The 20660-nt window shown below is 36.0% G+C and overlaps 1 protein-coding gene across 2 annotated transcripts; it reads right to left on the reverse strand.

The window, feature by feature from the left end:
- Positions 1–217: 217 nt before the first annotated feature.
- On the reverse strand, positions 218–20073 carry miga1 (mitoguardin 1). Of its 2 annotated transcripts, none has more exons than XM_008434631.3 (16): positions 19927–20073; positions 18467–18629; positions 15122–15293; positions 14361–14485; positions 14068–14200; positions 11448–11596; positions 10080–10206; positions 9052–9152; positions 7783–7892; positions 6069–6141; positions 5894–5980; positions 5708–5806; positions 5490–5624; positions 5353–5406; positions 4598–4714; positions 218–2723 (listed from the first exon to the last, which is right to left on the reverse strand). In XM_008434631.3, exons 2-16 carry the CDS (start codon positions 18563–18565, stop codon positions 2505–2507), a joined length of 1800 nt encoding a protein of 599 aa, XP_008432853.1. In that variant the 5' UTR covers positions 18566–18629; positions 19927–20073; the 3' UTR covers positions 218–2504. The 2 variants fall into 2 exon arrangements, with proteins under 2 accessions (XP_008432853.1, XP_008432854.1); XM_008434632.3 differs by having other exon boundaries at positions 19921–20062.
- Positions 20074–20660: the final 587 nt, after the last annotated feature.

The raw sequence follows: 20660 nt of genomic DNA on the forward strand, positions 1-20660 counted from the left end.
CTGCTTGAGTTTCATTTTTAAAACGGGAATTTGTTTGAATAAAGGAAACATTTTTTTAAAGTCTTTATTTGCTTCATTTTACACAAAATACAGTTTGCCCACAAATCTAACCTTAATCAGTCAACACCACATTAATTTATATTGAGGACAAATAAACAGGAAATACTTGACTTCCAGATCAAATTCCCACAGACTGAAATAAAACACAAAGCTCAAATTCTTTGCAACGTTGGAACTCAAATCCAGTTTTTATTTTTGTTTCAAACCTTTTTAAATGTGCAAAAAATCTTTAAATTTCATTTTTTGCAAATACTTGATTGATTTGGAGAATTTTAATACACTTTGTACATTCATGCTTAAAACTGATCCCTTATGGGCCTCCTTCAGTTTAAAGCTCATGTTTGTCTTCACACTACTACACTGCAAAAACACAAAACCTTACCAAGTATGTTTGTGGAGTTCGTAATGCAAATGTCTTAAGACAACTGAAATGAGACGACTTCAAAGTAGCTTTACAGCAAAACGGCTTGTTTTCAATGAATAATTAATATTGATTTTTAAAAGTTTGTTCCACTGTCAATTATTTCATAAGTAAAATAATTTTTCATCAATATTTAATCAAGTTCATATTTCTTCCTGAAAAGTTACTAAGTTAGATCTATTATTTCATGTGTACTAAAATATTTACTCCAGAAACTAGACCAAAAATAGATTTTGTTTTTGCAGTGAATAAGGGAAGACAAAGTGCTACCTTATTGGGAAATGTCAGGTTTATGAATTAACAGCCTAAGTGGCAAAAAGATTTTTCATGCACACATTGAAGGCTGAAGACTTTTTACTCACATCTACATTATTCTGAATACTTGTGGTTAATTTTGGCTAAACGTAGCTGCTTCGTTACTCTACATGCATGAGGTGTGGGGTGTTTAAAGTCAGACTTGTTAGAATAACATTTTATCTCCCAAAATAACGATTTACAGCAACTTTGAATACATTTCTATGTGTTTCAGTGAAACTTCTCTCTGCATGCCACACTGTGAAAATACACTGAAGCCGACAGTGACGGATGATGATGAGTAATTGCTTTCATGTTAAGGCTTCTTGTGCTTGTATTAAAAAAGGACTGGCACAAGTTGCTTAAAAGCTCACAGCTTCAAGAATAACACAAAGGTTTTAGAGTTTCTGCGTCGGAAGGAAACGATTCCTGTTCAAGAGGCTCGCCTGAGCAGCAAATGCGTCTAATATTATTGCATTGTTGGTGTTAAATAAATGTGATAAAGCCTGCAATATGTTTGAAGCTCTTACAGACAACTGCAACATCTACAAAACAGACATTTTTGGCTTTCTACTGAAATAAATATGGCTACGTATCTCTTTAGTGTCAAATAAACCGCAATAAATACAACTTTATTTTACAAAGCGCAACACTTACCTTCAGGTTAAAACTACACATTATTGCTAAGAGTAGCGGTGCGCCGATAAATCGGACCGATTGATTTTGAGAGATCAGTGATCGGCCGATACTTATTGAAGGTTGCCGAGTTGCTGTCACCAACTCGCCAACTTTCTTGCGATTTTTAGCAACTTTACCCGAGTGAAGTTGCCACCTGATCTTTTTCAAATCAAACAAAATCATCGTCAACCTTTTGTGCTGCAACAATTTTCATTTTGTGCCACTATCATTTTACAGACACCAATAAATGTTTCCAGAGGTCACCAAAGGTCAACCAGCCAGTCCACATTTACAGTGAATTTATATCGATTTACTGTGCTAATAAATTTTTTACATATACACATACATAGCAACGTTAACTTAAAGAAACTTTTAATTCATCTTTTTTTATTACATATATAATTTTGTTGCATATTGACCTACAAAATGATTTAAAAAAAAAAAAAATGGAACTTTTTCAATGCTAACAACATTTTTCTGCACAAACAGCACAGTTGATTTAAAACATTTCATTTGATTTTATAAATGTGAACTGGCTGGTCAACCCTTTCATAATCTCTGGAAACATTTATTATTTAATAAATTGAAAAAAATTTTGCTGCACAAACAGTTTAGTTGATTGCCCCCAGTTTGAGTTTGATTTTGTAAATGTGGACTGGCTGGTTGACCTTTCATAATCTGTGGAAACATTAATGTCTTTAGAATGATGGCAGCACAAACGCAGAACAAACATTTGACTGCAATTTTGTTTAGTTTCAAGAAGATGGAGGAGGAAAATTTCACTCGGATAGCAACATTTCAGACTAAAACAAGTCAGTATCGGCCAATCGGAATCTTAGGCAGAAAACAGATCGGTGCACCGCCAGCTAAGAGTGATATGGCACCGTGAACGTGGAGTAGGCCACATCAGACGACGACGAAGGCAGACCGATCCACAAAAGCAAACACTATGATCTCAGACCGTCCGTCTGTTTTACCCCTCATGGTTTGGAAAAAGTCAGAGAAAATAACTTTCTTTGGTCCAGCGGCTGTGGATTGGGCGTGTGGCCGCTTACTGTACTTGTGCCTCCAGCAGCGCGCTGGGCACCAGCTGCACCTGCGGGCCGCTGCAGCCGCTGAGCGGCCGCAGGGCGTCGGCTCCCAGGTAGGCCAGCAGCAGGTCGGAGCGGCGGTGCAGAAGGTGCAGCATGTCCTCCGCCAGCGTCTCCACTGTGGAGTAACGAACTTTATCCAGGTCAAAGACGTCCTTCAGGAAGTGAAGCACCTGATCCTGCAGGAGAAACGAATGAAAATGAAACCAGGTCAGGATTCAACGCCTGCAGGATAACCAACGAGAAACCCAACCGAGATCATTTTAAACAACGTGGCAAATTATTAGAGTTGGATAGTAACTAGTTAGATTTACCTTAGTAACTTTTTTGGGGAAGAAAATTTACTTTTTTGGATTATTTTTACTACACTGTACTTTGAGTATTTTCAAAGTACAGTGTAGTACTGTACATTACAGTACACTAGTGTGCAGTACTACACTGTACACTAGTGTAGTACTGTACACTACTCTTGAGTAAAATTTCTGGATTCTCAACCCTCTGAATGAAAAACATTGTTTTAATCAAAAATTCACCAGACCCAGACACACACCTGCAGTTTTCTTTTTAAAACAAACTGATTTGCAAACATTTTTATTTTGCCTAATTTTTTATTTTGTAATTATATTATTTTTAGAGATGTGCCGATCAGGTTTTTTCCTGCCGATACCGATCACCCATGAGGATCACCGATACCAATCACATAATTATTTTTTTATCATAAACACTACCGATTACATTATGTGGAAAAAGGAACCATGAATTCACCTTAATTTAGAGAAAAACTTGTTTTTAATAACTTTTTCCAAGAAGAAAACTAAACAAAACAGGCATTGTGCAAATTGTACTGCTATTGGTAATACAATCTTTAACAGACTGATAACATATGAAGGTTCTGAAGATGCTAAATAATGCAAAGAGTCAAAATTGCCAAAATTGCCTCTCAACATTGCCAAAAAAATTCAAGTATAAAACTTGACATTCAAAAGGTAAATACAGGATCCATTACAATAAACAATCCTGAGTTACTGAATGAAAACTTCCTGATAGCATGGCGGCTAGCTGATTACTGCTAGTTCTGAGTGGCCGTTTCTGACTGAGCGGAGTAATTATGCAGAGCAGGGAGGAGATCGATTCTTTTTTCAGAGATTATCTGTCTCATGTTAGGACAGAAAGTTTTAATACGAATGTAAAATGTTTTTTTTTAAGTTAGATGCTGCAGCTTTAAACAGAGGTTCGGTGTGAGAGTCACTACCAGGTGGAGCAGAAGCGGCGCTCCGTCTGTGAAATATTACTACCTGTAGCGTAGCAGCGGTTCAACAGCGAGAGCAGAACCAGTGTCTTACATCGCAGCTCGAAGACTTAAATAATTTTGCGGGTTATTTGTTTAGCTTTCTGACCGTCATGCTAATCCGGGTGAGTGTTTGTAGCTGTGCGCTGCTTTACCTGCTATCTGATCCTCCATATGTCTTTTTTACTGCAGTGAGCCTCGATGTAGCCAAACTCCCTCAAGTATGGCATTGTTTTTATGTCGTATTAGATTAATGTTGATGCATTTTGACGTGCTTCAATTTTCCGCCGCAACACGCAAACTTCCCCATTCACTCAGTGCGTTATAGTTCCACATCGCTTAGGATTTGTTGCTGCGCGTTTGCGCAGAGTGAAGGAAAGAAGAGACCAGCTGCACAGGCAGGCTGCGAAATGAGAAGCAGGTTATCGGTATCGGCAACAAGAGACCATGATCGGCGATCATCGATCATACACTTTCTCACGAAAATCGGCCGATTATGATCCGTGACCGATTGATCGGCACACCTCTAGTTATTTTCATTTTAGTCTTTAAAATACCAAAATTTTCACTTAACTTTATACTTCGGTCGGTCTGAATAATTTTTAAATATAGAATGATGTTTTACTCAGAACTTGAGTGGCAATTAAATAAAATTTTTTCAAGGGCTTTAATCTCCCATAATAAGCCTTTGGAAAGAGAACTCATCATCTTGATTTAAAAGTTCTGAATGAAATCAGATACCACAGATCAGTCTGATTTTCGGACCTTAAAGAAGCAGCAGAACTCGTGCAGGGAGCTCTTTGGCCCCAGGAAGCCCCAGGCCAGGACAGGGCTGATCTGTTCACACACAGCGTAGAAATGAGCGATGAAGCCGTTGGACACCTGGAAAGGCAAAAATGTTCGCAACTAAGTGTAATCCATTGAAATAACAGTTTTAGTATTGATGTATGAATTAGGACAGCATGTTTAAGCTAGGAATCACCAGGGGGCGCTGTGGAGGATTCAGAAGATGAGGGGGGGAGCAAAAATTAAAAAAATCTAAAATTTTCATATTTTTTAAAATTTCTGTTACTCAATTATTTTTAGATAAAATATAAGTTAATATAATTGATTTAAATGATGCTAATTTTCTGATTACCAGTCAAATTAATCAAGCTAGCTTAGCAAGAAACTGGAAACTTTGCTGCTGTGGAGGAAACTACTGAAAAAAACCACGAGAACTGTGGGAATAAAATCTAATCTAATGTGATTAATATAAAATATTACCTATATTCAAATAATCAAAAGAGGAAACTCATTAAAATTTGTATTATCTAGCAATAAAGTCATAATATATTGTCTGATAATAAATTTCAGATGGTATGAGGCAACATTTATGCTACATGAATGAAGGAAATATTGAATAGTGAATTCTAAAAGTTGATGCTTCTTTACATATTTTGGCGTATTTTCTGTAGGTTTACAAAAGGGGCCATGAAATGGAAAAGTTGGGGAACCCACGCATTAGGAGACGGTCCTACCTTCATGTGTTGTCTCTTCTGTTTCAGTACTGACCAACAGCTTGACGCCACCGCCTGAGAAATAATAAAGTGATTCAACACAATGCCAGAAAGCAGTGGCGTAAAAATCAATTTACTTTCCTGCAGTTTTCCCTCACCGTCTCTTTAAAGGAGCTGTTGAGCCAGCGGTTGTTGATCACGTTCTGGATCGAGATGGGAGGATTTTCCAGGTCCTCAAAAGAATCCATCAGGATGAAGTCCAGAACAACGTCGTAGAAGTTCAGATGCCTGACCTAGTGAGGAAGAGTGTGAAATATTAAACAAACAAAGAAGAACTGTGGTGCCACAACTTAATAATCTGGGTTTTTGAACAAACCCCTCGTGAAGCCAGTTCCAGCTCTGTGTCTTCCCAATGATCCGAATGCTCCAGGAAGACAATCAACTCCTCAAACACTTCCTCAAATCGCTTTGGACTCTGGAAAAACAGAAAGTCGTCCATAAGAGGAGAAAAACTCAACCATTAAATATAATTTAACACACAAAAGCCACGTTTCAGACCTACTTTTTGGGCTTTGACTATAATGGAAGACAAGATTTTCTTTCCAGTGTCAGCCAGAAACATCCTGGTCGCCCTGTCACTCAAAATGAGCTGAAGACAAAATAATGTTTTAATATAGCTGATCAGTTTTCTGCAGATGAAACTGTGAGATGATGATGATGAAGAAGTTGGACTGTACCTCACATGCCTGCCGTACGCAGTGCAGCTTCGCCAGGAAATCCAAGTCACCAAGACATTCCAGTATCTCAGTTCTGAAAATTATTGAGAACAAAACTTCACCTACAACACTGAGAGCAGCTGAGGTTTGTGTGTGCATAACAGTAACTTAATGCCGTTTCTCCGGTTCTGTAAGAGTTTAAGATGCTGTAAGAATATAAAATGGAAACTCATGAACACACCGTTTACTCCATTTTATAAACCCATTTACTTCAGGTTTGCACACTTCCCAATATCTCTGCATACCATCTTTATAATTTGATGTACAAATGTTGATATTTTGGTTGTACATGTTCTCTTGTGTCCCACACATGATAACAAAATAAATTCAACTTTGTCACAAATAACTTGGCAATAAACTTGATTCTGATCCATTTCAAGGCAACTGGGACTACAAGCTCGACATTGTTGAGCCGATTTCCAGTGAAAACTATTAAAATAATGCTTTCTCAAAACAAAAAACAACAATATGGTCAACTAACCAGAATGTTAGGATTTTAATTTCTGTAAAACCAGATTTAGGAGGAGAGATCTTTAAAAGCTTTGCATCATCATGGCCTTTGCAACATTTTTCACAAAAACTATTAAATTTGACTTGAAGTGGTGAACTATGAACATGAGTCCAGTTTTAATCAGATTGAACTTTAAACATAGGGTGTGTCCACATTCAGCACAGAGATGCAACAAAGGCTTAAAGTGTCGTCCAAATGCAACACAGAAATTTATTTAAATAATTAAAAAGGACTAAATAAGTAATAACAAAAGCCAAGCTAGATTTTAAGCACCACTTTTACTAACTTGTGCAAGCTATATATGTCGAGGTAAAGGCGGGAATAAATTTTACAGCCACTTCAGTCAACAAAACCATCTTCTCTGATGTTTCTTTGAGTTTGGACTAGATTGATGTTATTGATTAATGAGTTAATCTAAAATTGATTTGTTTTTACCAATTGACTAACTATTAATTGATGAGGCCATTTTCTGAAAAAGCCGACTTTTCTCTTGTATCAAAAGTCGACCGTAACATGAAGGGAAATTTTTTTCTAATGCTTAATTGAATAAAGGCGCCCAACATCATATGTGACTGTTTTTGTGTTAAATGCTGACCGAATAAACAGATAATGGTTGTTTTCTCACATTATTAGCTCTCAAAATCAATCGTGCTAATTGGCATCATGTTAAAATTTTTCTGCGTTATCCTCAGCGCCGCTTTCATAGCAAATCAGAAGTTTTTGATTGATAAGTTGACGCTGCTTTCGTCATGCAGCTCGGCTGAACGAGCGCCAATAAGTTGAAATCTTTAGGAACTTATCTAGTGTTTGTATTTTAGAACAGAACCGCATAAAGAGCATTTTCACCCCACACGAACTCCGTTTGGACCGTTTCTCTTTCCTGTTAGCGAAGAGCCCGCCGCCATCTTTGTTTCTGTTTACTAATGGCTCCGTTTAAGGATGACCAGCGGCGCCCTCTGCTGGATGGCGGCAAAACGACAAGACTAAAATAATGTCTAAACGGACATTATTAGTTAATCGAATGGAACTAATTTAAATCTAATAAACCATTAATCGATAATTAGTAGTAATTTGATTATTTTTTTGTTTTCCTCTGAAGTGCTGTAGAAGAGCTATAACAATCTCACAGATGTACCAAACAGGCTTTGATGTTAACTTTCTTACCGAAGCACCCTGGAGGAGATTTTGCCGTCCTCGGCCATCTGCAGCGCCTCCTCGTAAAAAGGATGATGTCCCAGGGGAAAAGTGTTCCTCAGATCTCTGTGCTCCGACAGCTGAACCAAACACGCGACCCCAGGTTAAATAAGTAGAATAATATTTCAGTTTTAAAATCGTTTTACTCTGTGTGGTTTGCATACTGAAAACAGAAGCTGAGCAGGACTTGATTGAATATTGTGTGGCTGGATGTTATTCATTTAGTTTGTGTATGTGACCAGCTTCATTTATGTGTTGGTATTTGTAGATGTTTTCTAATATCCAGTTGGATTTGTAAGGCGTTCCAGTACAATAACATGTTTTCCATCAGTATATATGATCTCCAGTTTTGAATAAATTTAAAGAAATGGACAACATGACAAAAATAAAATAAATTTTATTTGTTTTTCCCAACTTAAATTCAATATTTCCAGTAGTTTTTGAAACATTCTGGACATTCGAGTGTGAATGTGTCCCGAATAATTAGAGGACAGTCAAACTAGTTGGGGTTTATTATTTCCACAAATCTTGAAAACCAACACTGAAGTTGGCAGAGGATTTAGCAGTGTGTTAAAGGTCTATTACACAGATTTTGTTGGGCTTCTCCATTTTAAATCTGCTATGACTAGATATGCACGTAAGCTGCATTACATTAAGTAAATTTTCCACACTTAGCTGCAGTTAAGTTACAGACAACATATATATTAAAACAAATCTTTATTTTGTGAATAATTGTAGCATCAAAATGGGACTAATTTTAAGAAACACAGGTTCACAGATGGACTCAAACAGGGGAGTTCAACAAACAAATGAGTTTGAACAACAGTCCAGTTTATTTTTGCACTTTGCAGGTCAAGATGACCAATAGTGCTGGATGCAAAGTTCAACCCCCTACAGAGAGTTAAGGAGAGTTAATGAGTAAAGAAGATAAACCGAGTTCTGGTTACCTGCAGCTATTTGAGTCAACCTTAGACTTCGGCACAAGGTTACAGACGTTTCTGCATGTTTACTGTTGCATCAAAGTCAAACTTTAAGTGTTGAGGTGCAAAAATAAAACCAAACTTTCTGACACCTGAAATGTTAAAAGTAAAACATTTTAAGGATGGCATTTTGGTTTAATGGAGAAGAAAAGCATGAAAATGTGCCGTTACTTATGCTTTGGTGAAAACGTAGTAAAATGAAATAAGTTAGTTGAATCCTTAAGTCTTTCTCCAGAGAAAAGTTTGATGTTTTTCCTACCTCAGCTGCCGACACGAAGGAGTCGTTGGAAGCGATGCTGATGCTGTCTCTGACACAGACGTCGTCCAGCTCCTCTCTGGCCAGAAGGTCCGCCGTTTGATCTGGGAGGCAGAATTCACAAACATTCGCTGAGTTTGTTCATTGAGTTTCCAAAAGCAGCAACATGGACGCTCTAAAGCTGCTCAGTGGAGTTTATCTGTGCATAAACTCTGAAAATGAAAGGAAATGTATCAAGAATAGAGAGACGTTTTCTTTGGCCAAAGAGAAATGGTCGTACTTCATTTTGAATACGTCGTTTCTGGACTGAACTGATCAAAAAGTGAACAAAGTGATTTATTAAGTGATATGAATCGTGACATTAATGTGTAAATAATCTAATTCACTTCATGATAGACATTTCTGTCAAAGTCTAGCTTTAAATGCAAAATATCAACTGATTAGAGGAGGAATAGATGCACAAAAAACAGATGGAGGAACAAACAACTGGACTGCTGGATGGATGAATGGCTAAACAAGCAGACTGATAAATAAATGGATAGATGGATGGATAAACAGATGGATAGAGAATATAGGGAAATTAAATGTTGTCTGGATTGACGAAACACTGAACTGGGATGTTTTCCATTTTTTATTGCATAAAAAAGAAAGAAACCGAGTACAAATGAACCAACAGGACAAAAGGTAACGAGGGTCAAAATGCTATCAGTAGATCATGTTGATTTAGTTGTTAATAGTCTGCCATACAGGCGAGATAAGAACGCCATTTTGTCCATCATTTTTCTCCAAAATCGATGTGCAGACAGAATGATGGAGAAAATAATTTCCTCTAATAGATGAAGACGACTGATTAGGTTAGAAAACCCAGCTGTACTATTGGAGAAAACATTTGGTAAACTCACATTCTCTGGTATGAACTAGGATGTTTTGCAGTGCATATTTCAGAAATAATACCGCAGAGCTCAAACAACCTTTGGATTAGGATTATGTGCTGGCATAAAGAATTACATAAGAGCGCATGGGTGACTCACCCTGGCTGCTGCTGCTGCGGGACGAAGGCTCCGACATGCCGAGGACGCCCTCAAACTCCCCCTGCAGGCGGTAAGCCCGCTGCAGCAGAGACTTCAGCCTGTGGATAAACTCCGCGCTGATGACGTCCTGAACACAAACAGTCGATCTGTAACTTCACCATCATCATCATCAGTTCTCCATTAGACACGATGCACGGCCTATTTTTTTACGTCATCTGAAAATATGTTTGGTTATCAGCTTTAAAATCCATCCATTCATGTGGCCGTTTCTCTCAGGATATTTATTTAATTCAGGTCCAAAATAGGTTTGTCACAATAGGCAATTAATTAATTAATCACATGATAAATTACAATGGGCTCAATAAGTTCCACTTGCATAATTTATCATTTTCCTAGATGACAAAAGTCTTCAGTCTGGTAGTTTGGTCTCAACAAGCCCTATTTTTCTGAAGGACAATTTTGTTTACAAAGACTCTATAATTAATTTTACTTGTGCTTAAGTTTTTTTTATTTCTTTATTTTGGATATTTAAATGTCTTCCAGTGTTAAATGTTCATTAGAATTAGGGCTGTAGTGATACAATAATCTCACAATACGATACATAATATTCTGCTTACAATACAATATATATTGCGATATTCAGCAAACAATACAATTCAATACACTTTTGCGATTTTCTGAAAGATTTTAGAGGGACAGAGTGATTTTGGTGACATTTTGTGACTGTTATGGAGTTGGACTGAATTAATTTAACTGAAAACTGATTAAAAGCACCAGCAACACAATACCTGGCTCTCGTTGGTCGCAGACTTAAAGTCAACAGCTGGACAAAATGAATCAAAGAAGTGGTGAGAAAACGTGTTTCTTTTAATTGAAACAGTACAAACTGTAGCTTACATGCATTTGTAAAGTAAATAAAGTGCACCAAATACCTGCTCTGAATAGTTTGATACCTTTTTAACCTTCACTTAACATCTGAAGGATGTTAAGTGAAGTAGCAGTCAGTTTTGCAACAAATCTGAAGAGTCCTCTGACTGAAATCTATTGTTGTATGACTGTCTTTCATAAAACCTCCTTTTTAACACCTTTGGGATATTAGTTGAGCTTTTGAGATGCTAGTCACCTACTCCCAGTTGTTAAAATAAAAAAAAGGAAACTTGTTGCCACGGTTACGCATTATAACTGTTTGGTACTGTAAAAGGGAAGGGAAAAAGAAATACTTCCTGCAACAAAGCATCCAAAACTGGAGAGAATAATCGTCCAAACAAGAATAAAATGAAGAAAAGTCAAGAAAAAGAGCAAATCAGAGCCAACATGACAGAGCTGCTCCAACATGAAGCCAGTGAGGAAGCCGAGTTCGTCTCTCACCTCCATGCTCTGCTCAGCGATTGCATCTCCAGCTCCCGTTTTGACAGATTTGCAGCTCGCGGCATCGTCGTCGTCATCGTCACCCTGTCTGCTCCTGAACGTCAGCGCTTCCTCCCAGTGCTGCAGCGCCTCCTCAAACAAATCCATGCCTGAGAGAGACACACACCGTGTTCATGTCTTAGAGCACAGCATTCCTCAGGATAAATCAATTAATCGCATGATAAAATTAAAACAAGCTCAATAATTTCCATTTGCATAATTTATTATTTTTCTCTTTTCTCTCTTTCTACGAAAAACTAGATGATAAAAGTTTTCAGTCTGGTGCTTTGGTCTCAACTATCTCCTTTTTCTTCCTATTTCATTTTATTTACCATTTCTATTTTGTTTATTTATTTTGGATATTTTAAATGACTTCCAGTACAGCTGCTGTACTCAGAGGTAAGTTTAAAGTTGTCTGTCTTTCTAAGATAAGCTAACTGAAGCTAGTTAGCATGTCGTGATATGCCAATTTTCATCCGTGGTTAAAGAGCCGCTCTTGTGAATATGAGCTTTGAACAGTTATTAACCACAATAGCTGTGGCTTAAAAATAATATCGACACGAGTTCTTGGTAGCTTCCGTTTTTTAACATAGCTAAGGTGGCTTCTCATTCATAGCTTCTGATTCAGGAAACGGTTAAAGGGCAATTCCGCCTAGTATTTCACTAACTGAGGGTGTTTGATGTGCTGTAATTTAAAAACTTAAATGCAATGAGTCAAAAAGGTTAGATATTCCACACTGTTACCAGGATATTTTAAACACTATTTTTGATTGGTGAATTTAAGTAGTCCTAGTTTGATTTAATTAAAATGACTGTCTTGCCACCTTGAATTCATGTAATATTGTAATTGAGCACATGAACTAAAATAAGACTTGTTTTATTTTTCAAGTAAACCAAACTGTTGCCATGGTGAAGCCTATGCTAGACACATCACCAATCACATATTGCACCATCTAAAAGAAACTTTGGGAATTGCAAGTGGCGGCATCCTTCACATTCTCGAGGTAAGAAATTTATGATACTGATTCATCATGACACTGATTTGTCACTAAAACATGGTTTGTTTTGTGATTGTTTTTCTGTCTGTGCTCCAATTAGCAGATGACCCAACAACTTCAAACAAGACCACTTTCCAGCTCTGTGGTGAAGGTGAAACCAACTTTCTACTGGCCATTGGAACCATGCCTGCCTGCCCTGATCTTCTGATAGGAGGACATCATAGCTACTACACCTTTCAGCATCCGTGTGTGGGGCCACTCCTCTCTGTGCTGCTGACAGACGTCTTGAGAACGCCGTCCGTAACTGAGGCAAGACTTCACATATAAAAGGCTATGGCTTATTGGAAGAAGTTCATTGTGGAGGAAGCTCCTATTGTTGACATCTAATCCCAAGATTTTTTTTTGCTTTGGACAATTTGGTTTGCTTGACTCTTAGTGCGGCAGATGTGTCAGATCGTCATTGTTCTGTCATTTTACAGGATTGTTTCAGAATCAGATGCCCATCCAGACTTTAAATTCTGACCAGTAGTCATGTTTTATTGTGTTAATGTGAAACTTAAATGTAATAAAAATGTTAAAAGTAATTGAACTTATGTCTTCATTTCAGCAAGCCAATACCATCTCTTGTTCCAGTATTCACAGGATCAATTTTTGGATTTTTGTCTTAGCATAAGAACCTTGAGTAAAGCTGTGACAAAATATATATTTTAATCCTATGCAACAATAAAAATAAACTAGATTTAGGTATATCACTGCAAAAAGTCCCCTTTCAAAAACAAGAAAAAAAGTACAAAAATAGGGTATAATTTTCTTAAAATAAGAAAAATTATCTGCCAACAGAACAAGAAAATTTATCTTGTCAAGATTTTCTAAAACAAGAAAAAATATCTAACCAAGATAAACCTACAAATATCTTAAAATTAGTGTATTTGTACTTAAAACAAGCCAATTTTACTAATACAAATAGAATATATGAGATTTATTTTCTTAATACATAGAACATTTTTCTTAAAAATAAGAAAATTTTACACTATTTCAAGAAATTCACTGTCAAGTAACATTTTCTTTACTTGAGATAATTTTTCTTAAAATAAGATAATATATCTTACTCGTATAAGTAAAATTGGCTTGTTTTAAGTAAAAATACACTAATTTTAAGATATTGTAGGTTTATCTTGGTTAGATATTTTTTCTTGTTTTAGAAAATCTTGACAAGATAAATTTTCTTGTTCTGTTGGCAGATAATTTTTCTTATTTTAAGAAAATTATACCCTATTATTGTACTTTTGTTTCTTGTTTTTGAAAGGGGACTTTTTGCAGTGATTACATATTCATTAGAATTTAAAGATTATTGATCTTTTAAAACTATGTTCTTGTATTTTTGTACCGTTATTAATCAATCAAGTTTATTTTTATAGCACGTTTCAGCAGCAAGAACGTTTACATTATAAAAACACAAAGTTGCAAAGTTATTTTAATAACTTCTGGGAGAATTTATCATGCTATTGCGTCAGGCTTACTTAGGATTTGGTGCAGTTTGATCACATGGCTACAAAAATAATCAGGTTACAGGAAGTTCTCACCCATCAGGTAGAGATTTTCAGGTGTGGTGATAGACAGGTTGACGACGCTGCACACATCGGCGTCCGTCCCTCCATCCCAACCGATGGATTCGTTTGCACAGGTGCTGCTGCTGGACGAGTTCACACTTTTTACCTGCGAACACAAAACAGGAGGCTTCAAACTACTACACAGAGTGATGGGAAATACTTGCAGGAATTAACGTTTTACTTTTAAAAATAGAAAACTATTTATTCTAACACTTCTGGTTTTGTAAGTTTATAGAATAAAAAACAGGTAATGAGATTTGTTTTACCGAGGCAAGGCTCATCAGAGACCCGGACAGTTTTCTGTAATCTCTTGTGGTCAGAACCAGCCCAGATCCAGCTGAGCAGCTATTCTTGGAGCTGAAGGTGACGCTGATGTTTTGGCTGGTGTTATCTAAGGAGATAAAGATTAAAAACGAGGATGTGAGGTTCTAACACGGCAGGAAAACGTGCTTCTATACCACGAAGGTCAAAAAAGATACAAAAAAAAAAAGTTTTATGAGTCTGGAGAAGATTTGTTTGAAGTTCACACATTTTGTTCGATTAATTAGCAATAATTCATCTAGTTTTCGTTCCTTTTTTAAATAAGAAAAACAAACATTTTAATGCTTAAAATGCCATAACAGCATTTGTTTAGAGAAAGCTTAAAAAATGTATTTGCAAGGAAAAAAAATACTTCAACATTAACATGTGAAAAGCCTTTTCTGCTGATGTGTTGAGTATTTTTTTTGATAAATTAATAATTTACAGCAAATGGTGTTAAATAGATTTTCTTTTAACCAAGTTAATCTAAAACTCTGCAATTTGAGGAGTTTTGGGAAAAACATATTTACAGACAAAGGGGTTTTCTCCTTCTTAAATACAATGAACATATTTTTGGTCCGGTTTTGGCTGAACTGCTACTCTGAGTACATTGTTTTTTTCAGCAAATTACCTTTTTGGAGTCTATTCTCCAGTCAACAATTAATTGATTACTAAAATGAATGATTTCAGCTGCAGTCTGAATATTAAGAGTGTCAGGAAATCTCACCATTTTCTGCGGCCGTTGGGGAGACGAACTCAAACTCAACCTGATCCCACTGAGGCGACTGGCCCTTCTTCCTGCCCTTCCTCCTCTGAAAGCGGCGAGCGAGGAAGAGGAGCGAGATGGTGCCGAAGGTTGTGGCGGCCACCAGTTTCTTGGTGCCGGTGCTGATGCTCACCTGGAGGACAGAAAATCCCAATGATTCAACACTTTTCTCCTAAAAGGAGAAAAGTGTTGAATCATTTTAGCTTCCAAACATGTTTTCTTAGTTTATTCTACAAAGCAGAGATTTTCCCCCCAAAATTAAACAGTGCATGCTAATATATCACAGTAAAGTTGATTAAACTTCAAATGCACAGGAGGGTTTACCCCAGAAAACTTGCTAAGCCCGGTGCTCCAGGTGCTAGGGAGGTCATCCAGCCGGCCGCCGTGTTTTTGAGTTAAAAAATATTTAAAGTTGACAGGAAATTTGAAAATATTACTTGATAATTATGTGTTATTGGAAGACTGGAAGATTAATACATAAACACCAACTAAGGTAAATTAACAATGGTAAGCCTGGTGGGGGCACAAGTGAAGCCTGGTGGCCCGCCAGGCTTATGATACACTGAGGGAAACCCTGCACTGGAAAAATACACAATATTACAAAGTAATTTTGGTCTATTTTCTAGTGCAAATTTATAAGTATACTTTAAATAAGACAAAACTAACTAATAATTCAGCAAGAAATAGGAACTTATATTAAGTCAATAATTCCTTAAGTTTGATGAAATTAAGGAACTATTTTGATGAGAAAATAATTCTTGTTTTAAGTGAAATAATCTGCCAATGGAACTAGAACGTTTTCACTAATATTTAGGAATTAAAACAAGTTCTTATATCTTGCTGAAAAGTTATTTGTACATTAGTTTTGTCTTATTTCAAGTGTACTAAGATATTTCCAAAATTACTTGGTAACATTTTGTGTTTTTGCAGTGTGCAGATCGATTCTGTAGCCTCTTTCAAACGAGTGGGAAACTGGAGCCTTTCTCTATCAGCTGAATCGTCCCTGATGTTAAATCTCACAGAATCGTGAAACTTTTACCACTTATGACAAGTGACTGATAATTACTGTTGCATGCTGCAAACAATTTTAAAAATGGTCAGTCTGACTGGATGCATAAAATAAAAGCTTTGGGAATCAGTGAACCTGGGATTTAGTTTCAGTAAAACTGCAGAACTTCCTGAGAATGAGATGATTTTGCACAAAAGCTGCTGCTGAACATTACAAACGATGAAAGCTTTCAGAAAAAGCTCAAACATCAACATCAACAACATCCTTTTATATAACAACATCCTAGCTTTAGAGTTGCTGCCAGGTATCAGGTGTCTTCCCACCAGACGACCCTAATCATATCAAACAAGCTTCAAGTCTCGCATCAAACAAATGCTCACACCCTTTAGCGAAACACAGCAATATGTGGGTATCAAATGGAAAGTATGGGACATTTCCTAAACCAAAGGACAAACAGAAGCAAATGTGAAAGCAAAACCATCTAAGGGGGAAAACCCAGGAAGCTAGTTTGTTAAACTGCAGGATAACATTCTTAACGCGGGTCTTAATTTACACAATTTCTTATCTACAGCAGGCAAAAAAAAGAGACTGTTTTATATTTAAGATAAATATTGATTTGCAGTCCTATGCTTTTCCATTTGCAAGAGAAAAGAAAACAATAAGTCATTTGCTGTTTATAATAAAAACTGTGAAATCATTTTTCCTTAAATCAAATTTTATTAGACATCTTGGACAACTTCATCTGCAGAGCTCGTAACTAATTAGATTAAACTGAGTAACTTTTTTGGGAAACAGCTTTACTATATCGTACTTTACGCGCTATTTTACTCAACTAGAGTAAAATGTCTGGAAACTACCCAGTGTGAGTAACTTCACTGAATGAAAAACATATTTTAACTGAAAATGCATGAGACACAGAGACAAACCTACAGTTTATGTTGAAGTGAGACCTCTTGTTTGTACACAAGCTTTGTTCTTTAAATGTTATTTTCTGTCTGTCCAGCCTGTTGCGCCACTTATAGGTCAAAAGGTTTCAGTAAACACTATATATTATCGCTGGATATACTTAGATAAATATACATTTTCTACTGTCAGCATTAGTTTCATAAGTTTTATCTTAGAAATGTCTGTCTCCTTGCTTAATTTGTAATTAAGCTATTTATTAGTGCGTTTAATTTTAGTCTTTAAAACGCCTGACTAGTTTGCACATAACCGATTTTTTTCTCTCTGGTGGCACAGTTATAAAATATTAAATCAGATGTTCTAATCTGTTACTCAGTATATAAGTAGCCTTTTTACAAAAATCCTTTTTACTCTTACTTAATTAATTTAATTTGGACAGGTACCTTTTAGAGTAAAAATATTTTGAAGCCGTTTCCCTGATTGACAGCAACTTATTTAAAGCCACAGAAATCTTTATAAAAATGGATAAAAATTAACATTCAATGTCAGAAAAAGACCAACTACATGAACTACAGGACCCAGATTCTTTACTTCACGTTCTTCAAAACGCCAAACAATGAAATTAAGAATCTGCCTTACTGTTTCTGAATTACTCTGAAAAATAATAAATCAATTTAGAACCGTTCTGTTTATAGCATTGTGAGTGTTGGACTGAAACGAATCTCTTATTTTGCAGTCATGCTGCAACTTTTCCTTTCATTTTTAAAATGAGAGTTTATAGCCTAAAATGAGAGTTTATAGCCAGTGGACAAACTTTACTGAGTGCAGCACAAACGGTAAACCAACAGATAATTCAGGTCAATATTGTTACAAGAAGAAATGAAAGTAAACTATTTTAATCCCCATTATTTACTGATGCAATGATCAGGTTTCCCCCCGAAATTAGGTTCTTTTTCCAGCAGAACTATAAACACATTAGAGAAAAACAACAGCTGCAGGTAGCCTGAATATGCACCAGTTTTGAATGCAACAGAAAATGAAGGGATTTTCAGATTAATGTTTCTATGAAACCAAGAAAATTAATTTAAGTTGCTGCTTACTGGAATTAGTGTTTGGAATTTGGATATGTTTTAGTTCATGACATGCATCAAGTGAATATACATAAACATAATTTTTCAATATTTATCATCTAAATTATCTTCCTATCCAGTTGCTGCATCTCTATTCTCTTTTTATTAAACAGTTTGGAGTTTCATGCTTTCATTATTTCTCCTGAATTTAACTCAAATCTATGCGCATAAGCTTTTAAAATGTGTTTATTTCAAATCTGGACTGCAATGTGATGCTGATATCTACTTGTAAATAAAGAAACACACAGGAAAACTCATGCTTACCTGTGTCAGGGAGCTGTAGACGGACAGCGGTAGGTCAACCATTCGCAAAGCTGCGGCCTTGAGAGACAACTGGGAGCTCGTCAGGGTCTCGTGTGTCATTTTGGCAGCGCTCTATCCATGACTTGGCAGCGGCTTGGCGCTCGCCGTCATTCCACCGGAGCCGCTGAGGACGACAGCAGAGGAGATTTAACCTCAACGGGCTCAGGAGGGGATATAATGACGGCGTCATGTAAAGCCTCAGATGTTTAGTACGTGCAAATACCAAAAAAACACCTTGGACCAACGGCAGTATACAGATATCACTCAATATTTTGAAAACCAGTTTCCTTAAACAGGCTTTTGGACTTTATTTCTGTTAAAATATCTAAATAAATAAATATAAAAGATAGCAACATGTTCAGGACACTATGCCAAATCCAGTTAGATGAAATTATTTTTTCTGTTTGTTGCAAGTTTAACTGGATTGCCTCCTTCAGATTGCTGGGAAATTGTAACTACTTCTCTAGTGATTGATAAAATACTTCTACATATCTGTGCTTTGTAACATGAGGAATCAATAAGACAATATGTACAGGATTTTTAGAATCAAAGAGAAAAAACAGTTCAGAAAAAGAAAAAAATATTCACAAGATTTAGATAATTTGCTTTGGAAATCTGTATTGATCTTGACCTGTTTTTTAAAAACCAGAAATAGTTAATTATGATGGTCAGCTTTATTTATAATATTGGCTTACACAATATTTTTTTTAATAATAATGAGTCATTTCATAACCTGATGAAATGATTCATTTTCATCATTTTGTAATGTAACTTAAAAAATGATGTTCTATTTTGTAATGTAAACTTAGCAATTTAATTTTTTTTTTACTTCGATTCCTACATTTTCACTTTTACTGGTTCAATAACCAGAAAACTGAAAAAAAACGTGAAAGTTGAAACGACTATTTAACATTATACATTTAATAAATCCCTATATTTAGTTAAAAATATTGAAGCTTAATTCTGTATCGACCTTTTTTGCTCAGTGTTCTTATTATCACAAGTTTACCAAAAAATAAATATAAACATTACATTAAAACACTTTTGGAAGGTATTTAATATGAATACTGTCACTACTTTAACTATAAAATAAATTATAGTAATTAAAAAGCAATGACATTCGCATTTGCTACACTCAAAACAACTAATATGCCACACGGTTCTTTTTTTAACCTTTTTAAAAATATATTTCTAAAACTAAAGCTTGTTGGGTGACACTAATTCTGCAGCAGATAATGACATTAGCACATGGTCCAGAAATGATGGGAATACACGGCCTGACAGCATAGCTAAAGGCTAACTTACAGCAGACTGGCTAACTTACTTAAATTAGCTAAAAATAAACAAACCCGCGGATTAATTATCGGCCTATCTCCAGTCTGAATGTTAAACGGTAAGAATATAAGACATATCACCGGTACATTTTCAGGTTCTCTCACTGACTCCGCTCCAGCACCAGGTTGTTCGTCCGCTCCTCCTGGTGACCTCGGTGGTTGGTAACTGACAAGTGAAGGACTCCAGCCTTGCTGCACGCGCTCAGCTCTCAACCAGCTTGGCCTTCAAAATAAAAGCACAACCTCAAGTCTGTGGTTATTTAGCGGTGTTTCTGCGCCCTCTTCTGGTTTTGCGTAGAATTGCAGTGCTTGATTTAGTCTGTTTTAATAAAGGGGAGTACTTCAAGTATTTCATACACATGAATATAATGATGAGTTCCTTACAGTACAACTCCACATAAAAAATAATGATATAAATATAAAATAAATGCATAGTACAAAGTGCTTCTAAAAGCTATTAGGTGAAAATATGAGGTACATGCTTAAGAAGTGATGTTGACAAAAATGATTTAAATGTGATCCAAACATATAAATGAAGAATACATTTTTTAAATAGAATTCTCTGTTGTTAACAGGAGACATAAATATAACTTTTCCTCACTCCATTATTACTCCATTATTTTTTCTTTATTTCACATTTTTTCCATTTTTGCATTGTCTGCAGATTTTACACATATTAACTTTCTATTTTTGTTTTCAGTTCTTTCATCTTTACAGAAACTATTTTTGGTCTTGTGTTTCTTTTCTGCAATTGTCCATTAGCACATATAGAATTGCTTATAACTTCATGTTTTCCTTTATAGATAAACACAGCAAATAAC

Source organism: Poecilia reticulata, chromosome 17 (genome assembly GCF_904066995.2).
Source record: "Poecilia reticulata chromosome 17, P_reticulata-male-v2, whole genome shotgun sequence".
NCBI lineage: Eukaryota > Metazoa > Chordata > Actinopteri > Cyprinodontiformes > Poeciliidae > Poecilia > Poecilia reticulata.